This window comes from Bos taurus, chromosome 18 (genome assembly GCF_002263795.3).
Source record: "Bos taurus isolate L1 Dominette 01449 registration number 42190680 breed Hereford chromosome 18, ARS-UCD2.0, whole genome shotgun sequence".
Lineage (NCBI taxonomy): Eukaryota > Metazoa > Chordata > Mammalia > Artiodactyla > Bovidae > Bos > Bos taurus.
In genome coordinates, this window is record NC_037345.1 from 50,541,263 (window position 1) to 50,563,230 (window position 21,968).

Consider the following 21,968-nt stretch of genomic DNA (forward strand, 5'->3'; position numbering starts at 1 on the left):
GTCCTACCCAAGGCCCCCGGCCTTGAAACCCTGAGGCGCTGGACGGGTTGTCCTCTTCTTTGCCGGTTACAGGAATAACTAACGTGAGGCGGTCAGAGTACTTTTGGGAAGTTAGGTGGCTTTATGCACCTACATATGTGTCCCAGAGGCTGCAGAACTAGTAGCGTATGGTTTCTTGGCAGGGTGTGGCTGGCATTTGAGTCAGGCTTATGAAGGGGCAGCCCCTGTCTCGCCGAGGAGAGGGGCGGATCTCCGAGGGATGGTCAGCCAAGATGGCGATGGCGGTGGCGGTTGCGGTGGCCAGGGTTTGGAGACCAAGTCGAGGCTTGGGACGGACGGGCCTCCCGCTCCTGCGGCTGCTTGGGGCTCGTGGGCTGGCTAGATTTGTGAGTACCTGGGGCACCTGAGAGTTTTCTCGAAAGAGGTATAGGAATGTTTATGCGGTCTTCAGAGTGAGGGGATTCCCTTAGGTCCCTGTAGGAAGTGAAGGAAGGGCTGTTAAGAGAAAGGACGAGGGCTGGGAGAACCACTTGGACAGGACATGCAAGGGAATAACTTCCACTTCCTTAGGAGAAGAAAAGCCAGACAGCTCTTTTCTGACCCTAAGGGAGGGAGAAAACTTGGAGAGAGCGAGGTAGTTTCTTAATTGCCGCCCATCCCCAGGAGAGGCCGCTTGGAGAATACGGGAGAAGGGTGTGCCCTCTCCCCTCAGGAGCTGGAGAAAATTGTGTTTGTAAGGGAAAGACTTTCTTCTGAATACAGAGTCTACTTTCAAGGAGGAGGAGAGAGACATCAGTTGCCCTTTCAGGAACTTTTATGGTGCCCCATGTTTCTTTGCTCCAATTCTGATTTTTAAATAAACTGCGTAAAAAAAAAAAAAAATCGTTGTGGGACACCCTTGGTGGTCCAATGACTGAGACGCCGCGCTTCCAATGCAGGGGGCCTGGGTTTCATCCCTGATCAGGGAACTAGGTCCCACATGCCGGCAGTTAAAGAGTTCGTGAACTGTGGTGTTGGAGAAGACTCTTGAGAGTCCCTTGGACTTGCAAGGAGGTCCAACCAGTCCATTCTGAAGGAGATCAGCCCTGGGATTTCTTTGAAAGGAATGATGCTAAAGCTGAAACTCCAGTACTTTGGCCACCTCATGCGAGGAGTTGACTCATTGGAAAAGACTCTGATGCTGGGAGGGATTGGGGGCAGGAGGAGAAGGGGAGGACAGAGGATGAGATGGCTGGATGGCATCACTGACTCGATGGACGTGAGTCTGAGTGAACTCCGGGAGTTGGTGATGAACAGGGAGGCCTGGTGTGCTGCGATTCATGGGGTTGCAAAGAGTCGGACACGACTGAGTGATCTGATCTGATCTGATCCCGCAGCTAAAAATCCTGCATGCTACAACTAAGACCCGGTGCAGCCAAATAAATAAAGATAAAATACTTATAAAAATTGGTGGATCCTGTGCCTCCGATATAGAACAGTAGTCAAGGACCTTGTCGGTTTTGGTCACTCTAAGGAGGAGGTGATCAGTAAATATTTGTTGAACTAATGAGGGGAGAGGTCCTGGCAGAGCACTTAGTCCGTATTTCTTAGAAACAGTGGAGAAATGCCTTGTTTCTTGTCAAAAGGAGCAGACTCCCTTTAGATTGATGCTGCTAATGGCAGGCTCTCACAGCAGAAATGTAGATGGGAACCACTGTTTAGAGGGAGAGAGGCAGGGGGCTGAGAAAAGCTGTGAAATGAGATTTTGCATATAAGAGTAGTGATTAAGAAGATTGGCTCATGCTAAATCATGTGAGGCCTTGTTGTGTAATCTGCCTTTTTCTAGCTCTGTAGCTTTGGGCAAGGGACTGCTCTTCTCTGGACCTGATTTTCCTGTCTGTAAAATGCTGACAATCGTCACCTCGTAGAGTTGTGAAAATTAAATATGTAAAGTACTAAGACCTGGATCTGGCATATGATGAGGGCAATTGGAGTGTTAGCCACTGTTGAAAGTGAGGTTGGAGGGAAGGGACAAAAACTCACCTTGGAAATGGGGGAAGAAGAAGGGAGGTGACTTGGGAAAGGCCTGGATTGGTGAAGGCCTTGGTGGGAATTCTATCCAGACCTTATGGGGTTGGGTCTCACCATCTGATCCCAAACCATTAGGAAGGGAAGATGGAATCTGGGAAGAAGCTCTTGCTAGAGGGAGAAATGGGAGGAGGATGGGCTGTGAATAATGTGTGGGAAGACCTAAGAAGGGAGTCACTTGAAGCAGGTAATTTCAAAAAGGTTACTGGAGCAAGAGGGAGGTGGGAGAGTCCCTGCCTTTGGGCTGGTCTCTCTTGGGGCTTGGTTTTGATTTGAGCAGTCAGATCCTCCATAGCTTCATCCCTAGAGCCCATTGGTTGAGCCTGTGGAGTGAGGGTGAGCTTGACTGAATGGGAGGAGGGAAAGGTCACTCATGGCTGATTAAATCTGCTTCCTTTCTGGCTCAGTCTCCTTGCTACTCTTCCCTCTGGCCTTCCCTCCTTTTATTTTTTTGAGTGAGGTCTGTTGGTGGGGAGGGAAGCAGGGGGCGGTGGTCTTTAATTATTTATTTGGCTGTACTGGGTCTTTCTAGCAGCATGAGGGAGGTAGTTCCCTGACTAGGGCTCGAACCTGGGCCCCTTGCATTGGGAACGTGGAGTCTTAGCCACTGGACTACCAGGGAATTCTCTGTGTATTTTGAGAGTCCCTGTTTCTTCTCCACTTTAAATTATCTCACTTGTTTTTAAGTGTAAAAAACGTTTGTTTTTTTGTTTGTTTGTTTTTTGGAGGGAAGAGGAAGGAGTAATAGCATTTATTCAAAGATCTGGGGCCTGGTGTGTCCAGTAGCAGCTTCCCTCATGACTCAGATGGTAAAGAACCCGCCTGCCAATGCAGAAGACACAGGTTCGATCCCTGGTTCAGGCAGATCCCCTGGAGAAGGGAATGGCAATCCACTCCAGTATTCTTGTCTGGAGAATCCCATGGACAGAGGAGCCTGGCGGGCTGACTTTTCGTGATGATGTCCACGTTGTTCAGTACAGTAGCCACTAACCACCCATGGCTGCTGGGCCCTTGAAATGTGGCCAGTATGACAGAGCCCTTGAAGTTCTCATTTAACTTTAGTGACTTTAAATAGCTAGAAGAGGTTGGTGGCTGCCATGTTGGATGATGCAGTTTTAGGCAGTCAAGGTGGAGTCAGGAGATGGTATCTTGGAGGCAGGTTGGGAGGTTGTGCTTGTAGTGGACTGACTGGGTTGTTGGCGCAGGCTGCGTTGGGAGGAGGGCTCCTCATTCTCCACTTACCCCCAGCCCCCACCTGCTTGCCCCTCCTTTCACTGCCCTTACTCAGGCTATGCCCTGTTGCCTTGGAGGCATTTGGCTGGTTCTGCCCTCAGTCTTGTTTCTAGCAGACGTTTTATTGTTCAGGGAGAAGAGGAGGAAGGGAACTTGATTGTCCTGGAGTCCTGAGTTGTTTTCTCAGCCACCACCCCAAGAAGCAAGTGTGATTTCAATGAAGTCATTTCACCTCTCTGAGCTGTAGCAGGTGGGGTGACTGGAGTGCCTCCTGCCCAGTTGGGAGTCAGGGAGCACCTCAAAGCTGGGTCTGTGTGAATGATCAGTAATAGTATTTCTCGGACCCTGCTGTTCAGGCAGTGTGTCTGGGGGCTCTAGAACTCCAGGGCCCTGTGCAGCATCTCCACACGGTTGGTGCCCAGAGTATATTGCAGCATGAAACAGTAGTTCATCATCTCCCTCTTGGCTGGTGTCTTAATGAAGCACTTTCTCATCGACAGGGCCAGCTCACACCATTGTTATATTTAACACTGCAAGGCATGGTACTGGTAGTTTTCTTCTGTTACAGGGGAGGAAACTGAGGCTCAGAGAGGTGAGGTCTGAACTTGGAGCTCTGGACTCCAGAACTGCCGGGAGGAGCAGGGGCAGGACTTCGGTTCAGGTCTTACTGCATCCTGCTTAGTCCAGACTGGGTGTGCATCGTCAGCCTCTGCCTGGGGCTGGTGGCAGGGTGGGGTGCCCTCCCCTCCCTGCACTTCAGCTCCACTGGCATTTTCCCTTCCCTTGGGTGAGCTCCCACCGCCTTGGCAGGGATATGGTCTTTCCAGTGTGGGCAGACAGGTCACTTCTTCAGAGAAGCTTTCCCGCCCCCACCACCAGTCTCAATCTGTAGAACAGGGACAGCAGCAGTGCCTCCCTCAGAGAGAGATCTGAGGGTTAAAGGAAACGGTTCTTAGGAAGTACTTATGACACATACCTAGGGCTTTCCTGGTGGCTCAGCGCAAAAGAATCTTCCTGCCAAGCAGGAGACTCGGGTTTGGTCCTGGGTTGGAGAAGATCCCCTGGAGAAGAAAATGGCAATATCTTGCCTGGAAAATCCTATGGACAGAGGAGCCTGGTGGGCTACCATCCATGGGGCCGCAAAGAGTCAAACCCAACTTAGCGACTAAACCACTACTGCCACCCACACTATGCGCTCCATGAAGGCTCAGGAAATGGGAGCTGCTGTTTTTCTCCAGGGACAGTGACACTGCTGTGGCTCTGACTGATGCAAAGCAAGGATGCTTTACCCCTCAGTGCCTTGGGGAGCTTAGTGCTCCTAAACCCCCCGGGTCCTTGAGGCCAGAAAAAGCCTGACCTGTCTCCAGCCTTCCCTGGCCTCCCCAGCCAGGCCCCCGCCCCACTCTGGCCCCAGGAAAGGGAGGCCGCTAATGAGGGCACTGACATTCCTCAGCTGGAAGTAGAGCCAGGGTTTAGCTCTCTTTGAGGGCAGTGAGAGCGCTGGCTGAGGTGACTTTAGCCATCCTAGCTTGAGAGGACCCGGTTCCCTGGCCCCATCCACAGAGCCATCCCAGGCTGGACCCCACCATCCTCTCCAGCTTCCCTGTAGTGGTCAGGCTGCCTGGCTTCATGTGCTGGCATCTCTGCTCTCGATCTTGGATCGCTGACAGGTTGCCTAACCCCTCTGAGCCTCGGGACCACCTCTCTTATGGCGGTGTGGTCGTGGTGCCCTCCTCGGGTCCAGTGGGACATGGACATCATACAGCACGGGCCTGGTGTGGCCTGGACGCACGTCCTTAACGTGCCGCAGCCAGATTGTCTCCACGGTGCCAGGGTCTCTCCTCTGGCCTCAGCCTTTGTCCTTCCGGAAAACTGACATGTTCTCCCCTCCCAGTTTTGCCTGGCTCGCCCCTGCTCGTTGTGCAGGCCTCAGCTTCCCTATTCCTTTTCCCTGAGGCTTTTCCTCTTGCACGTGATACAGATAGTGAGGTGGTGAAAGGCTTATACGCTATACAGATGGTGAGCAGGTATAGCAGGTGCTTTCTACCCGCCCACCACCAACTGTTGAAGTAGAAATTCTTTATGGGTTCAGGGAGGCGGTCTCCTGCCTAATGTGACGTGACTGGAGAGCCAGGATTCAAGCACAGGCCACTCAGCCCTCCAGCCCTCACCCTAACTGACGTATGTGGACCCTTCCCGATCCTGCCTCCTCTGAGATCGCCCCTCCTGATTGTAACTCCTGTGTTCAGTGTCCATCATCCATCTCTCCCCATTGTCTCCAGCCCTCAGTTCAGGGCTTGACTTAGAGCAAATATTCACTGATGCATTGCTTGACCACAATAGCCATCAGGCACACTTGTTAGCTACTCATATTTGTCCAGCATTAGTTATATGTCAGGCATGAGGTCCTCTACACACAGGAGTTCTTAATCGGCACACCAACTTTCTTTACACATGAGGAAACTGAGGGAGCTGTAGTTCCACATCCCGGAAGCAGTGATGGACTCGGAGTCCTTGTCCTTAACTATGGCGCTATGGCTCCCACAAGTACTGCCCTCAGTACTTGTGGGGCAGACCTGGCCTTCCAGAGCATCTCTTGGTCCTGTGCTGGGAGAGGGCATGGCTTCAAGGCTTTGTGTAAATCTGTGCAGTTTCTGCAGGATTCCACCAGGACAAACCCACCCACACCAAAAAGAAAGGAAAATGGGTGGAGAGGCATATATCCTCTGCATGTGATTCACTGCGTGCCCTCCACCCCTGCCCCCTCCCCCTGCCCCATGATGGAGCCATTCCTGAGAGCCAGCACTGTGCGGAGCCCTCTGAAAGCTCTTGGAATCAGCACAGTACCCTTGGCATGGGTACCACCTTCATCTCTACAGGCCCCGGATACGGGGCTCCGCCGAGGCCCGGCTCCAGGGACAGCACCCTGCTGGTAGCCCTCCAGCCTCTGGAGGCAGATAGCCGTGCCCTGACACTGGGGTTTGTGCTGAGCCTTGCGACTCTGTCCTCCTGGGCCCTGCTGGCCCCTGGCCTCCTGTCCCAGAGCCCCTCAGATGGAGTCTCCCTGCACCTCAGTCTCAAGTGTCCACTGGGGCCCGGTCTGGAGTTACCATCTGGTCTGAGATGCAGGCAGTCCTCCCCAACTCCCCTTTTCCCCATCTTCCCGAGGTGCCAGTCAATTTTTCTCATTTCTCTTCCTAGATTTTGGTTTTTTCCCCTCCTTCTACCAGTTTTTGAGCATATAATAGGTCCCACACCTGTGGTGAACCTTCTGCATGCCTTATGTGAAGTACTACTTGTAACCCTGTGCAGCCTTTTCACAGATGAAGAAATTCAGAGACACTGTTTTGCAGAGGGCTGTGCAGTGAGCTAAGAAATTGGAATCCAGGTTGGTCAGACTCCAAGCCAGTGAACTTACTTGCTCATTCATGCGTTGGGTCAGTAATTCCCTGTTGAAGAGTGTGCCCTGTAAACCCATGTGGACATGCTCCTTGCCTCCGGAGCTCATAGTGTGTGTGGGGGAGACAAGACACCTCCAGGTAGTTGGGAGGGCCCAGCCTGCATGAGCACCCTGAAAGCAGGGGGTGGTCTGCAAGAGCTGAGCAGCTGCCCTGCCTTGGCAGGCCTGGGCCTGCCCTGCCGTCAGAGCATAATTTCCTTTACTTCCTCACCACCACAAATGCAGAGAAACGCACACTCGTTCACATTCCCCCACTGGCCTCTTTACCTCAGTTAAAGGAGGGAAGGTGGGGAACCCATTTGCGCACCCTCGTGTGAGACCCAGCTCAGGACGAGCCCAGGTGGCGTGCTTCACTTCCTCTGGGAAGTGAAGCCACAGTTAGCCAGCCGAGAGAGGACCCCGGGGACCTGTGGGAAGTGGGCAGCTGGGGTGGGGAGCCTGAGCTTGGGGGTCTGGCTGTCAGCCCTGCCCAGGTTTGAAGCCCAGTTCCGACTTACCCGCCTGGTTTAGCTCTGGGGCCTGGTACAGGAGGTGATATGGCCGCCCTGAGCCTCAGCTTCCTTGTTCGAAGGGCAATAGTAAGTGCGCCCTGTCTCCCGGACGTGCTCTGAGCACTCGGTGAGGGCTGTGTCTGGGGACATCAGCCTGGCACCCCTGTATTAAAAGGGGCTCTGTTGTGACACAGGTGGTTCAAGGCTGTCTAATTGGAGAGCTGAGAAATGGGATCGATTCTCCTGGTGCGCCTGTGGCCTTCCAGGCTTTCCCTGCCAGGCCACCCCTGAGCCAGGGGCTGCGATGTTTCCCACAGGACTCCTCCCCAGTTCCACAGATACATGCCACTCTTCACGTTTTGCCTTTTGCCTATTCTGCCATGCATGCGTGCTAAGTCACTTCAGTCATGTCCGACTCTTTGGGAACCCATGGACTGTGTGTAACCAGCTAGGCTCCTCTGTCCATGGGATTCTCCAGGCAAGAATCAGTTCAGTTCAGTTCAGTTCAGTTGCTCAGTCGTGTCTAACTCTGCGACCCCATGAACTGCAGCACACCAGGCTTCCCTGTCCATCACCAACTCCATCACAAACTCATGTCCATTGAATCAGTGATGCCATCCAACTATCTTATTCTCTGTCGTCCCCTTCTGCCTTCAGTCTTTGCCAACATCAGGGTCGCATCAGGTGGCCAAAGTATTGGAGCTTAAGCCTCAATGTCAGTCCCTCCAATGAATATTCAGGACTGATTTCTTTTAGGATGGACTGGTTGGATCTCCTTGCAGTCCAGGGGACTCTCAAGAGTCTTCTCCAACACTACAATTCAAAAGCATCAATTCTTTGGTGCTCAGCTTTATAGTCCAACTTGCACATCCATACATGACTACCGGAAAAACCATAGTTTTGACTAGACAGACCTTTGTTGGCAAAGTAATGTCTCTGCTTTTTCATATGCTGTCCAGTTTGGTCATAGTTTTTCTTCCAAGGAGCAAGTGTCTTTTAATTTCATGGCTGCAGTCACCATCTGCAGTGATTTTGGAGCCCAAGAAAATAAAGTCTCTGTTTCCATTGTTTCCCCATGTATTTGCCATGAAGTGATGGGACCGGATGTCATGATCTTCGTTTTTTGAACGTTGAGTTTTAAACCAGCTTTTTCAGTCTCCTCTTTCATCAAGAGGCTGCTCAGTTCTTCTGGTTTCTGCCGTAAGGGTGGTGTCGTCTGCATATCTGAGGCAGAATACAGGCAAGAATACTGGAGTGGATTGCCATGCCCTTCTCCAGGGGATCTTCCCAACCCAGGGATCGAACCCACGTCTCTTACACCTCCCATATCGTCAGGCAGGTTCTTTACCACTAGAGCCACCTGGGAAGCCCATGTGTTCTGTTACCCAGCCTCGAATGCTCCTTCCCTGACTCCTAGATATCCTTCAGGTCCCAGCTCTCACTTCACTTCCTCAGGGGAACTGTCCCCTCTTTCCACTCTGCTCTCACCCCACAGCCTCTCCTGGAAGAACATACATCACCCGTGGCCCCCACGGTGTTACTTTTTGAGGATCTGTCTTCCCTGCTGCGCGGCAGGGGCAGGTGTCTTGCCTCTCTTAGGTCCCCACAGACTAGTACAGGCTGTGAAATGAAGCAGGTGCTCAAATATTTATTGAATGAGTCAGTCTGGGCTCCTGGAGGGGGTTAGGACTGGAGAGGGCAGCGAAGCGTGTGGAGCTCTGTGCCAGGAGATGGGGGAGGAGGCCTTCTAGTGTAGATGAGAGCAGAGATGTGGTGGTAGAAACGAGGATCAGCATTACTTTGCACCTTCACGATAGGTACAAATACTCTGCTCACCGTTTTATACGCGTGCTTTTGTCTAAGCCTCCCTGCGTTTCCATGAGGTGTTCTCCATGTTACAGGTGAGAAAGGGAGACTTGAGGAGGGAGACGCTCATTCCCATGGTCCCAGCAAGGGATTTGAGCCTAGGCAGGCTGACTTTTAAGGGCTCCCAGACTTAAACTCTAAGCTGAGAGACTGGCTTAGAGTGGTCTCCTTGTGGGTAGAGGGGTCGGTGAAGAGCACACCTGGGGGGGTGTGTGTGTGTGTGCACCATGGGAGATGAGAGGAGGGGCTAGTTGTGGTCAGCCTTGAGAGTCCTTGAATGCCAGGAGAGGAATTTGGGCCTCTGATAATTATAGCTACCGGTTCCTGAGCCACCTGCCACTTTATTAGATCATTTAAGCTTCACAACAACGTTGTGTGATAAATACTATGATTTTCACCCCAGTTTTACAGCCTAGGAGCCAAGACACAGGGCAGTTATAGGAACCTCCCCGAGGCCACACACTGGGAAAGTGATGGAGCGGGAAATCAGACCTTGTGTGTCTGGCTCCAGAGTCCACCGTGGCCTGGCGGCTGCATCACCAGCAATGCTGCCTGTCAGCACAGGGAACCTCTGCTGCTCCTGACCTGGGTGTTCCCCTCCACCCTCCCTCCCCAGCACCCCCACAGGTGGCAGCAACAGCAGCACTTCTCGTCCCTGGATGACAAGCCGCAGTTCCCAGGGGCCTCAGCGGAGTTCATAGACAAGCTCGAATTCATCCAGCCCAATGTCATCTCTGGGATCCCCATCTACCGGGTCATGGACCGGCAGGGCCAGATCATCAACCCCAGCGAGGATCCCCACGTAAGAGGCCACCTCCCCCCGACCCTGTGCCTCCCATGCCCAAGCCCCTTGCCCATCTCCTCTCTGGCCCCAGCTGGCCCACGTCTGTCTGTGCCTCTGTCTGCAGCTGCCCCAGGAGAAGGTGCTCAAATTCTACAAGAGCATGACCCTGCTCAACACCATGGACCGCATCCTCTATGAATCCCAGAGGCAGGTGCGTGGGGACAGGCTAGGGAGGGGGCCTGGGATTACCTGAGGTCCTGCCCACCCTACCTGTGTCTGGGCCAAAAGACAGCGCCCAAAGAAGAGGGAGTGGAATGGAGATCCCTGTCTTGTGGTCCTTAGACCTCCTGGGGCTCTGGAGGAAGAGGATGAGGGGTGGTCCTGCCCCAGAGCAGAAGGTTGAACCGGATCACAGGAAGCCTGTTGTCTGCTGGGCTGGGGCTTAGCTGTGCTGGGAGCGGGAAGACCGGAGGAGACTGGATGGCCCTTTGTCTCAGACACTCACAGTCCTGAGAACGGGGTGACCCTCGGCGCTTCCTGGAGCGCCTGTGTCCAGTGCGCTGTGGAGGGACACCCAGCAGTGTTAGCTTCAGCAGACAGAGCCCGAGGCTCAGCAGTGTCAGCAGAGAGGGAGCCTGTTGACTCCAATACCTGCAAGTCTACAAGGCTGTTTCAGGCACGGCTGTACCCGGGGACTCAAAAAGTGTTATCAAACCTGTTTCTCTCTCAGAGTGTCTTTTCCACTCTCCTTTGCCTTGGCTTCCCTCATGCTCAAGCCGCAGTGGTCTCTGGAAGCTCCAGGCTCACAGAGACGGGGCAGTGAAAGAGTTCAGGGTGCGGGCTCTGGAGCAGGACTGCAACTGGAGTCCTTATTCTGTCACCTTCTAGCTTTGTGATCCTGAGAAAGTTGCTCAGCCTCCCAGTGCTTCAGTTTGCTGGTTTCTAGCTACTTTATCAGGTTGCTGCGAGGGTTGATGGTGGCGTACATAATAGCCTGAGAAACAGTGAAACTGGCATTTGTCATGGATACCAGCCTTGCAGTTGTTATCTTCTCTGCTTAGCAGTGGAAAGAGAATGTCTGGTCCCTAACATTCCAGCTTTGGTCACAGACAGATTCATCTTTGAACCAACCTGTGAGATTGACCGGCCAGGCTGGGGCTGTGTGCTCATGCCTGGGAACCATGGGAGCAGAGGCCTGGAGTCTGTCCTTCCTGGGCTGCAGAGACTTAAGAGCAGGGGCACGGGGTTCCTGTTAGAAAAGTGGGAGGATGCCGGCTGTCCCTCAGCTTCCACCACCGCTGCTGGGCCAGAAGTGGGGATGGGCTTGGGAATCTGCACTTGTATCAAGCCCCCAGGTGACCCCACTGTGGACTGAAGCCCGAGGCCCACCGAGGACAGTTCCAAGCAGATCATGCGGGCAACCAGCTCACAGCAGTGCTGTGTGTGGGTTCTCCACCCTGCCCAGAAACTTCCCTTGGCTCCTGTTGTCCACAAGATCAAGACCGGCCCTTCCTGTCTGCCCTATCTCCCGTTGTGGCGCTCAGCCATCTGCTCCCCTCTGCACAGCCTCAGGGCCAGGCCCCGCCTCCCATCCACTCATGTTCATGGGCTCCTTCCTGCCCCTGGATTGACTGTGCACACGGGACCTTTGGAACCTGATGACATGGGCCCAAGTCACCACTGGGACTTTAGGCAGATGGTTTTTCTTGTCTTTGCCTCAGTTTCTTTAGTGTATTAAATAAAAAAAGTAGAAATAACAAGAGAACACATCCCAGAAGGTGGGAGTGGGAGTTCCCTGAGACCCACACATCAGGTCACTTGGCCATTGGCCAACACTGGGAACCCTCAGTAAGATCAGCTTGGCCATCAGGTTCCAGCCTTTATTAGCTAGGATGACTCTCAGCTATAAGTAGCAGACAGCCCTCCCTCAACACCTCCCAAATCCTGACAAAAATAAAAGCAATAGTTTAAACAGATTAGTAGTTTCCTTCTCTTACATAAAAGAAATGTGGAAACAGGTGGTCGGGACTGATGCACCACAGTGTCACTGGACACCCAGTACTGGCTTCTGGCTTCTAGGGCCCCTCAGGAACACAGTGGCTGCTGGAGCCCTCCATCACGTCTTACCCCAGGCAGGAAGTAGAAGGAAGGTGGAAGGCTGGACATGGCACTGCCCAGCTATCTTCCCATACCCACGTTTATAGAACTTCCTAGGTAGTCCCACCAAATAACACCACACGTGTCACTGGTCACTCCCAGCTGCCACGGACACTGAGAATGCAGTCTGTTAGTCTGGGCGGTGGCTGCTGGTGGTGCAGTGAGACCTGTTAGTAAAGAGAAGAGGGATCAGGTGCTGGATAGGCAGCCAGTGATCTCTGCCACTAGCCCAGGTCCCGTTTCCTGGGATTCCCCCCTCTCAGGCTCCCCCCACGCCAACCTTGACAGCCCAGCCAAGCACTCAGCATCCACCCACTCGCTTGGCACTGGGCGGTCAATTAACTTTTAATTGGCTCCCCACTTGGAAGCAAGTATTATTCATCGGTTCCCGGCTTGTGATGGGAGGCTAGGCCTGTGGGACACGAGGCCTGGGCACAGGGCACCCTGCAGAGCCCGGCATGACTGTGATTTACCTTCCATGCAGTCCTGCTCACCACCCATCTCTGTGCCAGGGCTCCCGGGTCTCCAGCCAGCCTTCACCTCTTAGCCCCAGATCTACTTGGCTTCTCACCCTGGGTGTCCCTCACAGATTTCAGCCTGTCCAGACTTGACCTCAGCACCTTCCTCCCAGACTCGCTTCTCTTTCTCCCTCAGGCCGTTTCTCAGGGATGGGTGCCACCATCCACCCATTTACCCAAACAAGACCCGCAGTATTCCCTGTCCCCTTGCTATCACTGCCCCTCATTCTCTCTGTCCTTAGGTCTTTAATTAGAAATCCATTCTGCTCAGTACCACAGTCAGGAACCCAGACTTCCTACCTTTGTGTTACATCATCTTGGGCAGCTTGACTTTCTTCCTGTAACTGTTGCCTCATGTTCACAAGATGGCTGCCAGAGGTCCAGGCTTCATGGCTCTGCAAAGTGGGGGAAACGGATGGCAGCGCTGCAGTGATCTCTTTTATCAAGAAAGCAAAAGCAGACTTCGACTTGTCTGGCCAGAACTGTGTCCGGGGGCCACTTCTGACTATAAGGGAGGCTGGGGACCTGCTTTTCCAGGCCCTGGGATTGAGGCATTCAGGAAGAGGGGTCACCTTGGGCACTGGCGCATCCAGCTAGCAGGTGCCTCTCTCTTTCCAACCTTGCCGCCCCCCGCCACACTTTACACCCCAGCCCTTCTGGCCTCCCGGCCTTTGTTGCCGGCTCTCTGGAAACTTCCACCATCCCCACGTTTGCTCACCTGAGGCCTTGCTCCATGATGCCTCTCCATGGTGGAGTGGGTACACCTTCAGCTTCCATCACCCTGGCTCTGACCAACCTGGCACTTCTTCCATGGAGGCAGGCATGCCAGCGTGGCCTGGCCCAGAGCCGGCCTTCAGGAAGCATCTGCGGAATCACAGAGTCAGCAGACAGTCAGCATTTGGATACTTGTATGTCGTGGCCCAGCCTCAGTGAACCCGGGCCCCCGGGCCCCCCTCTACCCCCAGGGCCGCATATCCTTCTACATGACCAACTATGGCGAAGAGGGGACACACGTGGGGAGCGCAGCAGCCCTGGACGACACAGACCTGGTGTTTGGCCAGTACCGGGAGGCAGGTACGTCGGAGCTCAGCCAGGCCCTATGAAGTGGGGCCCTGGATTTGTGGTCTCCGTGGAGACAGGTCAGGCTCAGTCCCGCCTGCTCAGAAGGCGAGGTCTACATTAGTTACCAGTGTGCCCTTGTGTGAGCTGCATGATGCCAGGGAGCCTCGGGGTGCTTCACCTCCGAGAGGCCTGGCAATACTGTACTTAAGCGCCTGTGCCCCTAACCTGTCCATGCCCTGCTGGTGACCGGTGGTTAGATTTGGGGCAAGTCACTTCCATTCTCTGAGCCTCATTTTTCTCATCTAGAAATTGAGATTACGATGGGGTGGCGACTCCTGCGTGGTGGGGCTGCCGGGAGCCTGTAGTGAGGGCAGGCGGGGCTGCGGGACCCCCGTCCACACGTGCAGGGCTCTGCCAGCCTCTATCCAGGTGCCAGGTCACTCACTCAGCAGAAGCAGATGAACGGTGTGTTCTAACCATTTCTAAGTGAACGGGGGAGAGGATGGAAGGATCACAGACTAGGAATGAAGAAGACGGACAAGCATTTAGAGACTGTGGGGAGAATGGAGCTGAAGTTGGGGGTTCCAGAGCAGTTGTTGGCATGGGGACCCAGCAGGGAACCCCATCTGCCCCTTCCTCTTAGGTGCTGCACGATCCTGGGCAGGTTCCTTGCCTCAGCTTCCTCATCTCACGTCCTCACCGTGTGGGATGGGTACCCCTCCCAAGACAGTTTCACTGGGCAGATGACACAAAGCCCTCAGCACAGGGCATACAGTGCAGAATAAGCCCTCAAAGTTGGAGGCGATGCTGTTTCCAGGGCCTCGCACCCTGAACAGCTCTTCAGGGAGGTGTGGCCTGGCCAGGGTGGCTGTCCAGAGCCTGGACCAGCTGGCGTGGCTGTCTCCTCTCAGACTGTCTCCTCTCTCATCTGCACCAGACTCCCCACCCCCACACACTCCGGGAGGACAGACGCCCCATGGTAATGACTCTGGTTCAGCATCATTAGATTTCCCCAGGCAGTGGGCCACAAGCCAGGCCCTGGCAGGTTTGCCGAGTGCTTCCCGCTGTTTTTGCCGAGGGGTTCTCTCTGGGGAGGGCTCCAGGCAGGGCCTGGCATTGCGGGCGCCAGCTGGGCCTGCACACGGGGGCCGTTAGGGCCCTTACCACCTCTGCAGGAGTGAGCCGTCCTGCCTGGGTCCTGGAATGCCCTGCGTCCTGGCAGCTGCGGGGGGCACCTGCGTGGGGCGGGAGGAAAGGCCGACCCCGTTTGCCCATCCTGACTGGGCAGCTGCTCGCCTGGCTAAGTCGGTGTCTCCCGTTTCTGGAGTGGGGAGAACGAGGGCACTGAGGATGGTGGTGCTCCCGGGGCCTGTCTCCGTTCTCCTCACAGTGGAGTGGAGGCCCCTGCCAGCCTCACGCTGGAGGGGCTGCATGGGGCCCCTGCCAGCCCTGCCAGCCGAATGGTAAGAAGCCCGGGTCAGAGAGGTGTGTGCTTGTGGATTTTGATGATGAGTGGGTGTCTACCAGGGGTTTTACTGCTGAGAACTGGTTTGAATATTTCCTCCCTTAGTCCAGGAGTCATGAACATGGCCCATACATTTATTTGGTTCGTATGATTTTTTTAAGTAAATGAATTAGAGGAACACTTAAAAATCGATAATTTCTCAAAATGAAAAAACAGGCAAGCTGAATTTCTCCTTCTTTTGAAAAACGAAACCATGTGGCCTTCCTGAGCAGAGGCCAGTTGGTCCGAACAGCAGCCTCCCTACTGAGCCAGGCCTTTCTGCTCTGTGCACCGTCCCTGTGAGCATCCAAACGCGCCTTCCCTGCCCTACTCCGGCTCCCTCGCTGTACCGGCAGCGGGGCAGGGCCTGACGGTGGGCGGCTGCGGGCAAAGAGGTAGCCTTCAGGGGTTGGCCTCCCCCCATACCCACCAGGTAACCCTGCCTCCTCCCGCTGCAGGTGTGCTCATGTACCGGGACTACCCGTTGGAGCTGTTCATGGCCCAGTGCTACGGCAACGTGAGCGACCTGGGCAAGGGGCGCCAGATGCCCGTCCACTACGGCTGCAGGGAGCGCCACTTCGTCACCATCTCCTCTCCACTGGCCACGCAGATCCCCCAGGGTGAGAATGCGCACCCAGGCCCGGCACACGCAGACTGACGATGTTTCCTCCTCGGGCCCTCACCTCTCCACTGGGGCCTCCTGTTGGGCGCAAGGACTGAGCGCTGGTCTGGGCTCTAGACTTACAAGATCTCTCTTTCTGAGACCCTCGTGGGAGGGCTCTAGTGGCGCTCGGCAGGCACAGTCACTCTGTGTTTCCCGTGCTTATGCTCACCTCATGTCTGTTCAGTGGCACAGCCAGCCATGTAGAACTGAGTGTATGCCAGGTTCCTCGCGAAAGGTCACTGGCAGGTCGCAACAAGAGTTGGCTCTCATGTTGTGGACCAGGTGGCTCCAGAGCCCAGGTTCTCTACCCCAACCCTGGTCTTCCTCTGTCCTCGGAGTCTGACTCCCCCGAAGGTGACTCTGGAAGCTCACAATGCTTAGCGCAGCTGGTGTGACTCCTGTTAAAGATGACCACTTGTGAAGCAGACTCGCTTGGGGCCAGGCCTGCGGCCACAGAGTGCAAAGACAAGGTCAGTCTGCTCCAGGGCAGACGCTTGAGCTGATGTGTGCAGGGTTTAGCAGAGTCCCAGGCACGTTCACCCCTAGTGAGTTTTAGATATCTGAGAACAAGAGCAGTTTATGTGTGAGGTGGGAGGTGGACAGGGCAGCCTTCTGGGTGGAGGTAGCATTTTCATTGATCTCCATCCTGTAGAACTTCCATAAGGTAGGATCAGGCCCTCACCTTCTGTTTGGGTGAGCGGTTTAGTTAGTCACTTGGATATGTCCGGAGTCCATGCGCTGTGCTGGGCACCTTCTAGGTGCAATGAGCAGAGGCAGTGAGCTGAGGCCTCTGGGTGCTGACCCTGGTCGGGGAGATGGACGGCATCCGGTGCAGATAACACGTGGAGTATGTCAGGGGTCATAAGGCCTACAGGGAAAACGGCCCGGGTGTGATACCGGCTCTTGACTTTTGAGCACACTTGGACCCACAGAGGACCCCCGCTGGGGGAGGAAGAGGAGAGAGTCTCCTGTCGGTCTGGCTCAGGGTTTAACCGGAGGGTAACAGGGTGGGTGGGAGGAGCAGGGGTGGGGGAGGCTGCTCAGGCACGCAGGGGAGAGGTGGGGCTGGGACCACCAGGGCGAGCTGAAGAAGAGGTCAAATATTAACTCCCATTTTGGAAGTGGAGCGGGTGTGGGAATGACCGGACTCAAAGATGCTGAAGGTTTTGGCCTGAGTGGTTGGAAGGATGGAGCTGCCGTCAGCTGAGGGGAGAGGACCAGGTGGGGAGCTTCTCGAGGGCTCAGGTGTTTTCTTCCCCTCAGAGCCTGGCGACCGCCAGCCTGAGCCCCAGAGGCCTGGGTTGGGGAACAGGGGTATGAGCGCAGGTGAGACGTGCATGTGTCTGCTTCTACAGCGGTCGGGGCGGCCTACGCGGCCAAGAGGGCCAACGCTAACAGGGTGGTCATCTGTTACTTTGGAGAGGGGGCGGCCAGTGAGGGGGACGCCCACGCCGGCTTCAACTTCGCCGCCACCCTCGAGTGCCCCATCATCTTCTTCTGTCGGAACAACGGCTACGCCATCTCCACGCCCACCTCGGAGCAGTACCGCGGGGACGGCATAGGTGAGGGCCCTCCGCTCCCCTCCCCTCCCCTCCCCTCCCCTCCCGGCTCAGGTCTCGACTGAGCCCTGGGGCCTGGCCGGCCTCTCTGTCCCCACAGCGGCTCGAGGCCCCGGGTACGGCATCCTGTCCATCCGCGTGGACGGCAATGATGTGTTTGCCGTGTACAACGCCACCAAGGAGGCCCGGCGGCGGGCCGTGGCGGAGAACCAGCCCTTCCTCATTGAGGCCATGACCTACAGGTACCTGCTGGCTGCCCCCCATCATCCCCCAACCGTGACAGCCTGTCCCCAGCTTCTCCCCCACGTTGGTCACTGTCTCCACAGCACAACCCCATTGGCCCCGTACCCTCTGGCCTCCGTTCCATTCCCATCCTCTGTTCCTGTCTAGCCTTGCCCTCCTGATCCTTGCCTGTAGGGCCGCGGCCTGACCCAGGCCTCCCCTCCCCCTGTAGGATCGGGCACCACAGCACCAGTGACGACAGCTCGGCGTACCGCTCAGTGGACGAGGTCAACTACTGGGACAAGCAGGACCACCCCATCTCCCGGCTGCGGCATCACCTGCAGAGCCGCGGCTGGTGGGACGACGAGCAGGAGAAGGCCTGGAGGAAGCAGTCCCGCAAGAAGGTGAGGCAGGGCTTCCCCGCCCCAGTGGGAACCCACCCCAGGGGCCATGATGCTTCATAAGGACGGCTGCAAGAAGGGAGAGGCCGGGGGGTTGTTCGTTGTCGTTTAGTCGCTCATCGCAACCGCCTCTCTTGTGACCCCATGGACTGTAGCCCACCAGGCTCCTCTGTCCATGGGATTTCTCTCACAGGAATACTGGCGTATTCCTTCTCCAGGGGATCTTCCCAATCCAGGGATTGAACCCACATGTCCTGTACTGGCAGGACGATTCTTTTCCATTGAGCCACCGGGGAAGCCCAGCTGTGGGGCGTAGTGGGGAGTGCCATTGAATGGAGTCTTGGGGATAGCCCTGATGTCACGATGCCCAGACACGTGCACCTTGGCCATGTCCCAGCAGATGTCTGGCCCCAGCTCTTTCATCTCTGAAGAGGGATACTGGGTACCTGCCTCAGAAGTTTGTCTGAGGCCTTGCACTTACTCCAAATGCAGTGTAAGTGCCCACCACAGTCGGTGCACTGCCCTCCTCAGCCCTGGTCGTCGAATGCCAGGGACATTGCAGCCCAGTGGGCAGGGTGGACTCTGGTGTTGGGCAGCACGCGCTTCCTGACTCTGACATCATGGACACGTCCTTCTCTTTGCCTCACTTTCCTCTCCCGAGTTGCCTGCTTCTTAAGGCTGCTAAGAGACCAAAATGATTCTGTACTCTTGGTACAGTGCCTGGTTCCACTAAGGATGGAGAAGCTGGGATTGGTGATGTTAGCTGTCACCACTGTTAGGATGATTATTTCCGTCACCTGCATGGGAACTTGAGGCTCAGGGGTCTTAACCCCTTGCCGAGGTCCCACAGGAGGAGGTAGGTTCCTGGGTAAGGGATGGGCTGCCTGCCCACCACCCCTTGTCTCCCAGGTAATGGAGGCCTTTGAGCAGGCTGAGCGGAAGCTGAAGCCCAACCCCAGCTTGATCTTCTCGGACGTGTATCAGGAGATGCCTGCCCAGCTCCGCAAGCAGCAGGAGTCTCTGGCACGTCACCTCCAGACCTATGGTGAACACTACCCGCTGGACCACTTCGAGAAGTGAGGCCCCATAGCCCTTGGGGTAGTGCCTCAACTACCCCAAGAGGCAGCCCCAGTGTGAGGGGCAGATGGGACTGGCAGGGTGCCAGCTTCCTCAGACAGCTGCCTCCAACACACTCAGGAGCCAGGCAGTACTTGAGGCGGCTCCTGTTCCGCTAGGCTGTTACACTGGTCAGCCCCTTCTCCACCCTGAGTTACACGGTCTTCTCCCAGGGGCTGGGCGAGGGCACCTCTGGGACTAGACACCCCTGAGGGCTGGGGCTAGACGTGGTGGGTCAGTCTGTGGAACTTGACTCAGAATTAGAGGTCAGCACGTAGTGAATAAACTATGTCTCTGTGTTTGGCTCCCTGCCACCTCTGGTTTCTGTTTCCTGAAGTGGGGACATGGGAAGCAAGGCCAGCATGGCTGGCTTGGGACTCCCCTAGCTCCTCCATTGAAGATGAGTAAAGCCAAGGCTGTTGAGCTGTCGTCTTCTTCCAGAGACTTTCACAAGCTGGAGGGTCAGTTTCAGCAAATAGCATGGGGGTGGGGCCCTCCAGAGATGACCTCTGGTCTCCTGAAGAATGGGTCAGAGCTGGTGTCCAGTATGACGGCTAGGCCATTGGAGCAGACCTCGCCCAGGGTGGGGGCAGCATCTGGTGTGAAGGTCAGGGGGCAGCTGAGCCTTGCTCTGAACACTACCCCAGGTTCCGGTAGACAACAGAGACTCCAGGTCTCAGAATGCGGAGTGTGTTTTTGTTTCAAAAACAAAAAGACAAGGCCCAGTAGGGGCTCAAGCAGCCTCCATTCCAGGACCTCCTTCCTCACCCCTCAGGGGCTGCCCTGCCCGCCCCTCCCCGCCTCTGCCTCTGGGGCTCTGCACTGGAGCCCAGGGTCCTGCAGCTGTTTCCAGAGCCGGATGCTGTCCTGAGGGCTGAGGGGCCGCACAAGCAGCAGGTCTCTGAAGGCACAGGGGTCAGCAGTGCGGTCTGCCGGCCAGGCAGTGAGGAAGCCTTTGTGGGTCCTGGGGGCCAGGCCCAGGGCTTGAAAGCACAGGCCAGTGTAGACGTCGCCAAAGGGGAAGGGGGCCACGCGGGCTGCCGCCTGCAGCAGCCAGGGTGCCAAGCGCCCCGCGATGACGTAGCCGCCCCCGCTGGCGTAGGCCGGGTAGCTGCCCTCGAAGAAGGACCCGGGTACGTAGAAGGGTCCTCCGGGCTTCCGGAGAGGCTTGGCCTGGATGAAAACCTCACCCAGGTAGAGGCCCCGGGCCCTGACAGGCGGTAGGCCCCGCAGGTGGTCCAGCAGAGCAGGGGTGCGCACGAAGGCATCATCCTGGGCCTGCAGGACAAAGCTCACGCCGGGGCAGTGGCGGCCAAGCCAGGCCAGCAGCATCAAGTCTTTGAGCGTCTGGTTGAAGGGGACGTCGAGGAAGTCCCAGAGCAGCAGGTCACCGTAGCGCCGGCTCTCCCAGGACACCAGGGTGCTGAGGTCTGGCCCCGCCTGGCCCACTGGGGACCCCAGGAGGAAGAGCAGCCGGACCCCGGGGGCTGGCCTGCCCCAGGTCTCCCTCACGGCCTGTCGTTCCGCAAAGCGCCCTGGTTCTGACTTGACAGCCAACAACAGGAAGGGGACATCACCGGGATCCTCGCACCCGGTCACCTGGCCTCCGCCGCCTGTGGGCAGCCACGGAGGGAAGCTCCGGCAGGCAGCCCACAGCAGGAAGCGGCGGAGGTCCTCGGGGTAGGAAGCGAAGTCGGGGATCTCAGCCGCGGCGGCGGCCCCCCAAGCACCACAGTCCCCCGCCTCCGTGCTGTTCACTCCGGGCAGGGTCCCCAGCCGCCACTGCTGCTGGTTCCAGTAAGCCAAGGGCAGGGGGCCAGTCTGGCCCAGACGGGCCGAGAGGTTGGCCGGCAGGGTGGGCTCAGTGCTGGCTGGCGTGGGGCCTAGCAGGGTGCTGCGGGGCCCTGGGTAGGCCTTGCCCAGCCGGGGCTCGGACGTCCACTCGATGTACACTTTGAGGCCCAGGAGCGTGAGCAGCGCTGACAGGCAGAGAAGGCACTTGGGGCAGCGCATGACCTGGCCCAGGGAAGGGGCGGCTGTGGGAGCTGCTGAAGAGACACAGAGGCCTTTGGGGCGGGGGTTTGGGCGGGGCCCTGGCAACTCCTGTGAGGCTTCTGCGGTCCAGACCCTAACCCAGCCCTCCACTGACCACCCGACGCCGGGACGCCGGGTCTTCCTGGACCGGCGAATCCCCGCTCCACTGCCATTCTGGCACCTGGCTCTTTCCACCCAGCCCAGAGCCTTCTATCTTCCCCATTCCCCATCCCCACCCTAGAGACCAGTGACTCCGCCATTCCTGCCCCCAACCCCGCCCCACCAGGAGTCAGGATCACAAGGGTCACGTCCTCGCCTGACAGTCCCCACCCCAGGCACTGCTCCCTCCTTTTTACCTCTGGGGCCAGCTCCGGCCAACTCCAGCACCCTGGGCCTCGGTCCGGCGCTCTCTGCGGTCCGGAGGTGCGGGTGTTGTTCTCCAGCCCAGCCCAGCCGGTCCACTGGCGGGGAGGGGAGCTACTGCGGGCTGGGAGGGCCCCAGGGGCCGGGAGGGGCTAGGGCGGGGCTGCGGGAGAAGGGGAGCGGGGGAGGGCAAGAGGCAGGCCTGAGGGATGGGGCTGGGGCGTGTCGGGGCTGGTTTTCTGGTGAGACCGCGGGAAAGGTGCACGGGAGCTGGCAGACCCGGAAGGGGAGAACCGAGAGTCCCAGGGAGGGTGAGGCTGAGGGCCACCTAGCCGGGGCTGGGAAGTGTCAGAGTGACCCAGGGAGAGGCAGAGCCCCAAAGTGGCCAAGCCTGAGGCCAGGGGTTGGGCCTGGCCAGGGGAGGAGGCGGGCAGTGAATGTGCTGAGAGGGCAGGGGGCCTTGCCAG

At 56.7% G+C, this 21,968-nt stretch overlaps 2 protein-coding genes across 4 annotated transcripts; one reads left to right on the top strand and one right to left on the bottom strand.

Annotated features, from left to right (window-relative positions):
* Window positions 1-261: 261 nt before the first annotated feature.
* Window positions 262-19,417, top strand: BCKDHA (branched chain keto acid dehydrogenase E1 subunit alpha; the record flags this gene model as incomplete). Its single annotated transcript, NM_174506.1, is given in 9 exon segments — window positions 262-386; window positions 9,734-9,919; window positions 10,026-10,112; window positions 13,542-13,650; window positions 15,601-15,762; window positions 17,162-17,368; window positions 17,466-17,607; window positions 17,820-17,991; window positions 18,898-19,417. Coding segments are annotated over 9 exon segments (1,361 nt in total), but the record flags the coding sequence as incomplete, so codon positions are not given.
* Window positions 19,418-19,780: 363 nt separating this feature from the next.
* Window positions 19,781-21,641, bottom strand: B3GNT8 (UDP-GlcNAc:betaGal beta-1,3-N-acetylglucosaminyltransferase 8). 3 transcript variants are annotated; one of them, XM_005218980.3, is made up of 2 exons: window positions 21,495-21,641; window positions 19,781-21,120 (listed from the first exon to the last, which is right to left on the bottom strand). In XM_005218980.3, the coding sequence occupies exon 2, from the start codon at window positions 21,115-21,117 to the stop codon at window positions 19,876-19,878; it is 1,242 nt and encodes a 413-aa protein (XP_005219037.1). In that variant the 5' UTR covers window positions 21,118-21,120; window positions 21,495-21,641; the 3' UTR covers window positions 19,781-19,875. The 3 variants fall into 3 exon arrangements, with proteins under 3 accessions (XP_005219037.1, XP_005219036.1, NP_001069508.1); XM_005218979.3 differs by having other exon boundaries at window positions 19,781-21,149; window positions 21,495-21,634; NM_001076040.1 differs by having other exon boundaries at window positions 19,781-21,152; window positions 21,495-21,579.
* Window positions 21,642-21,968: the final 327 nt, after the last annotated feature.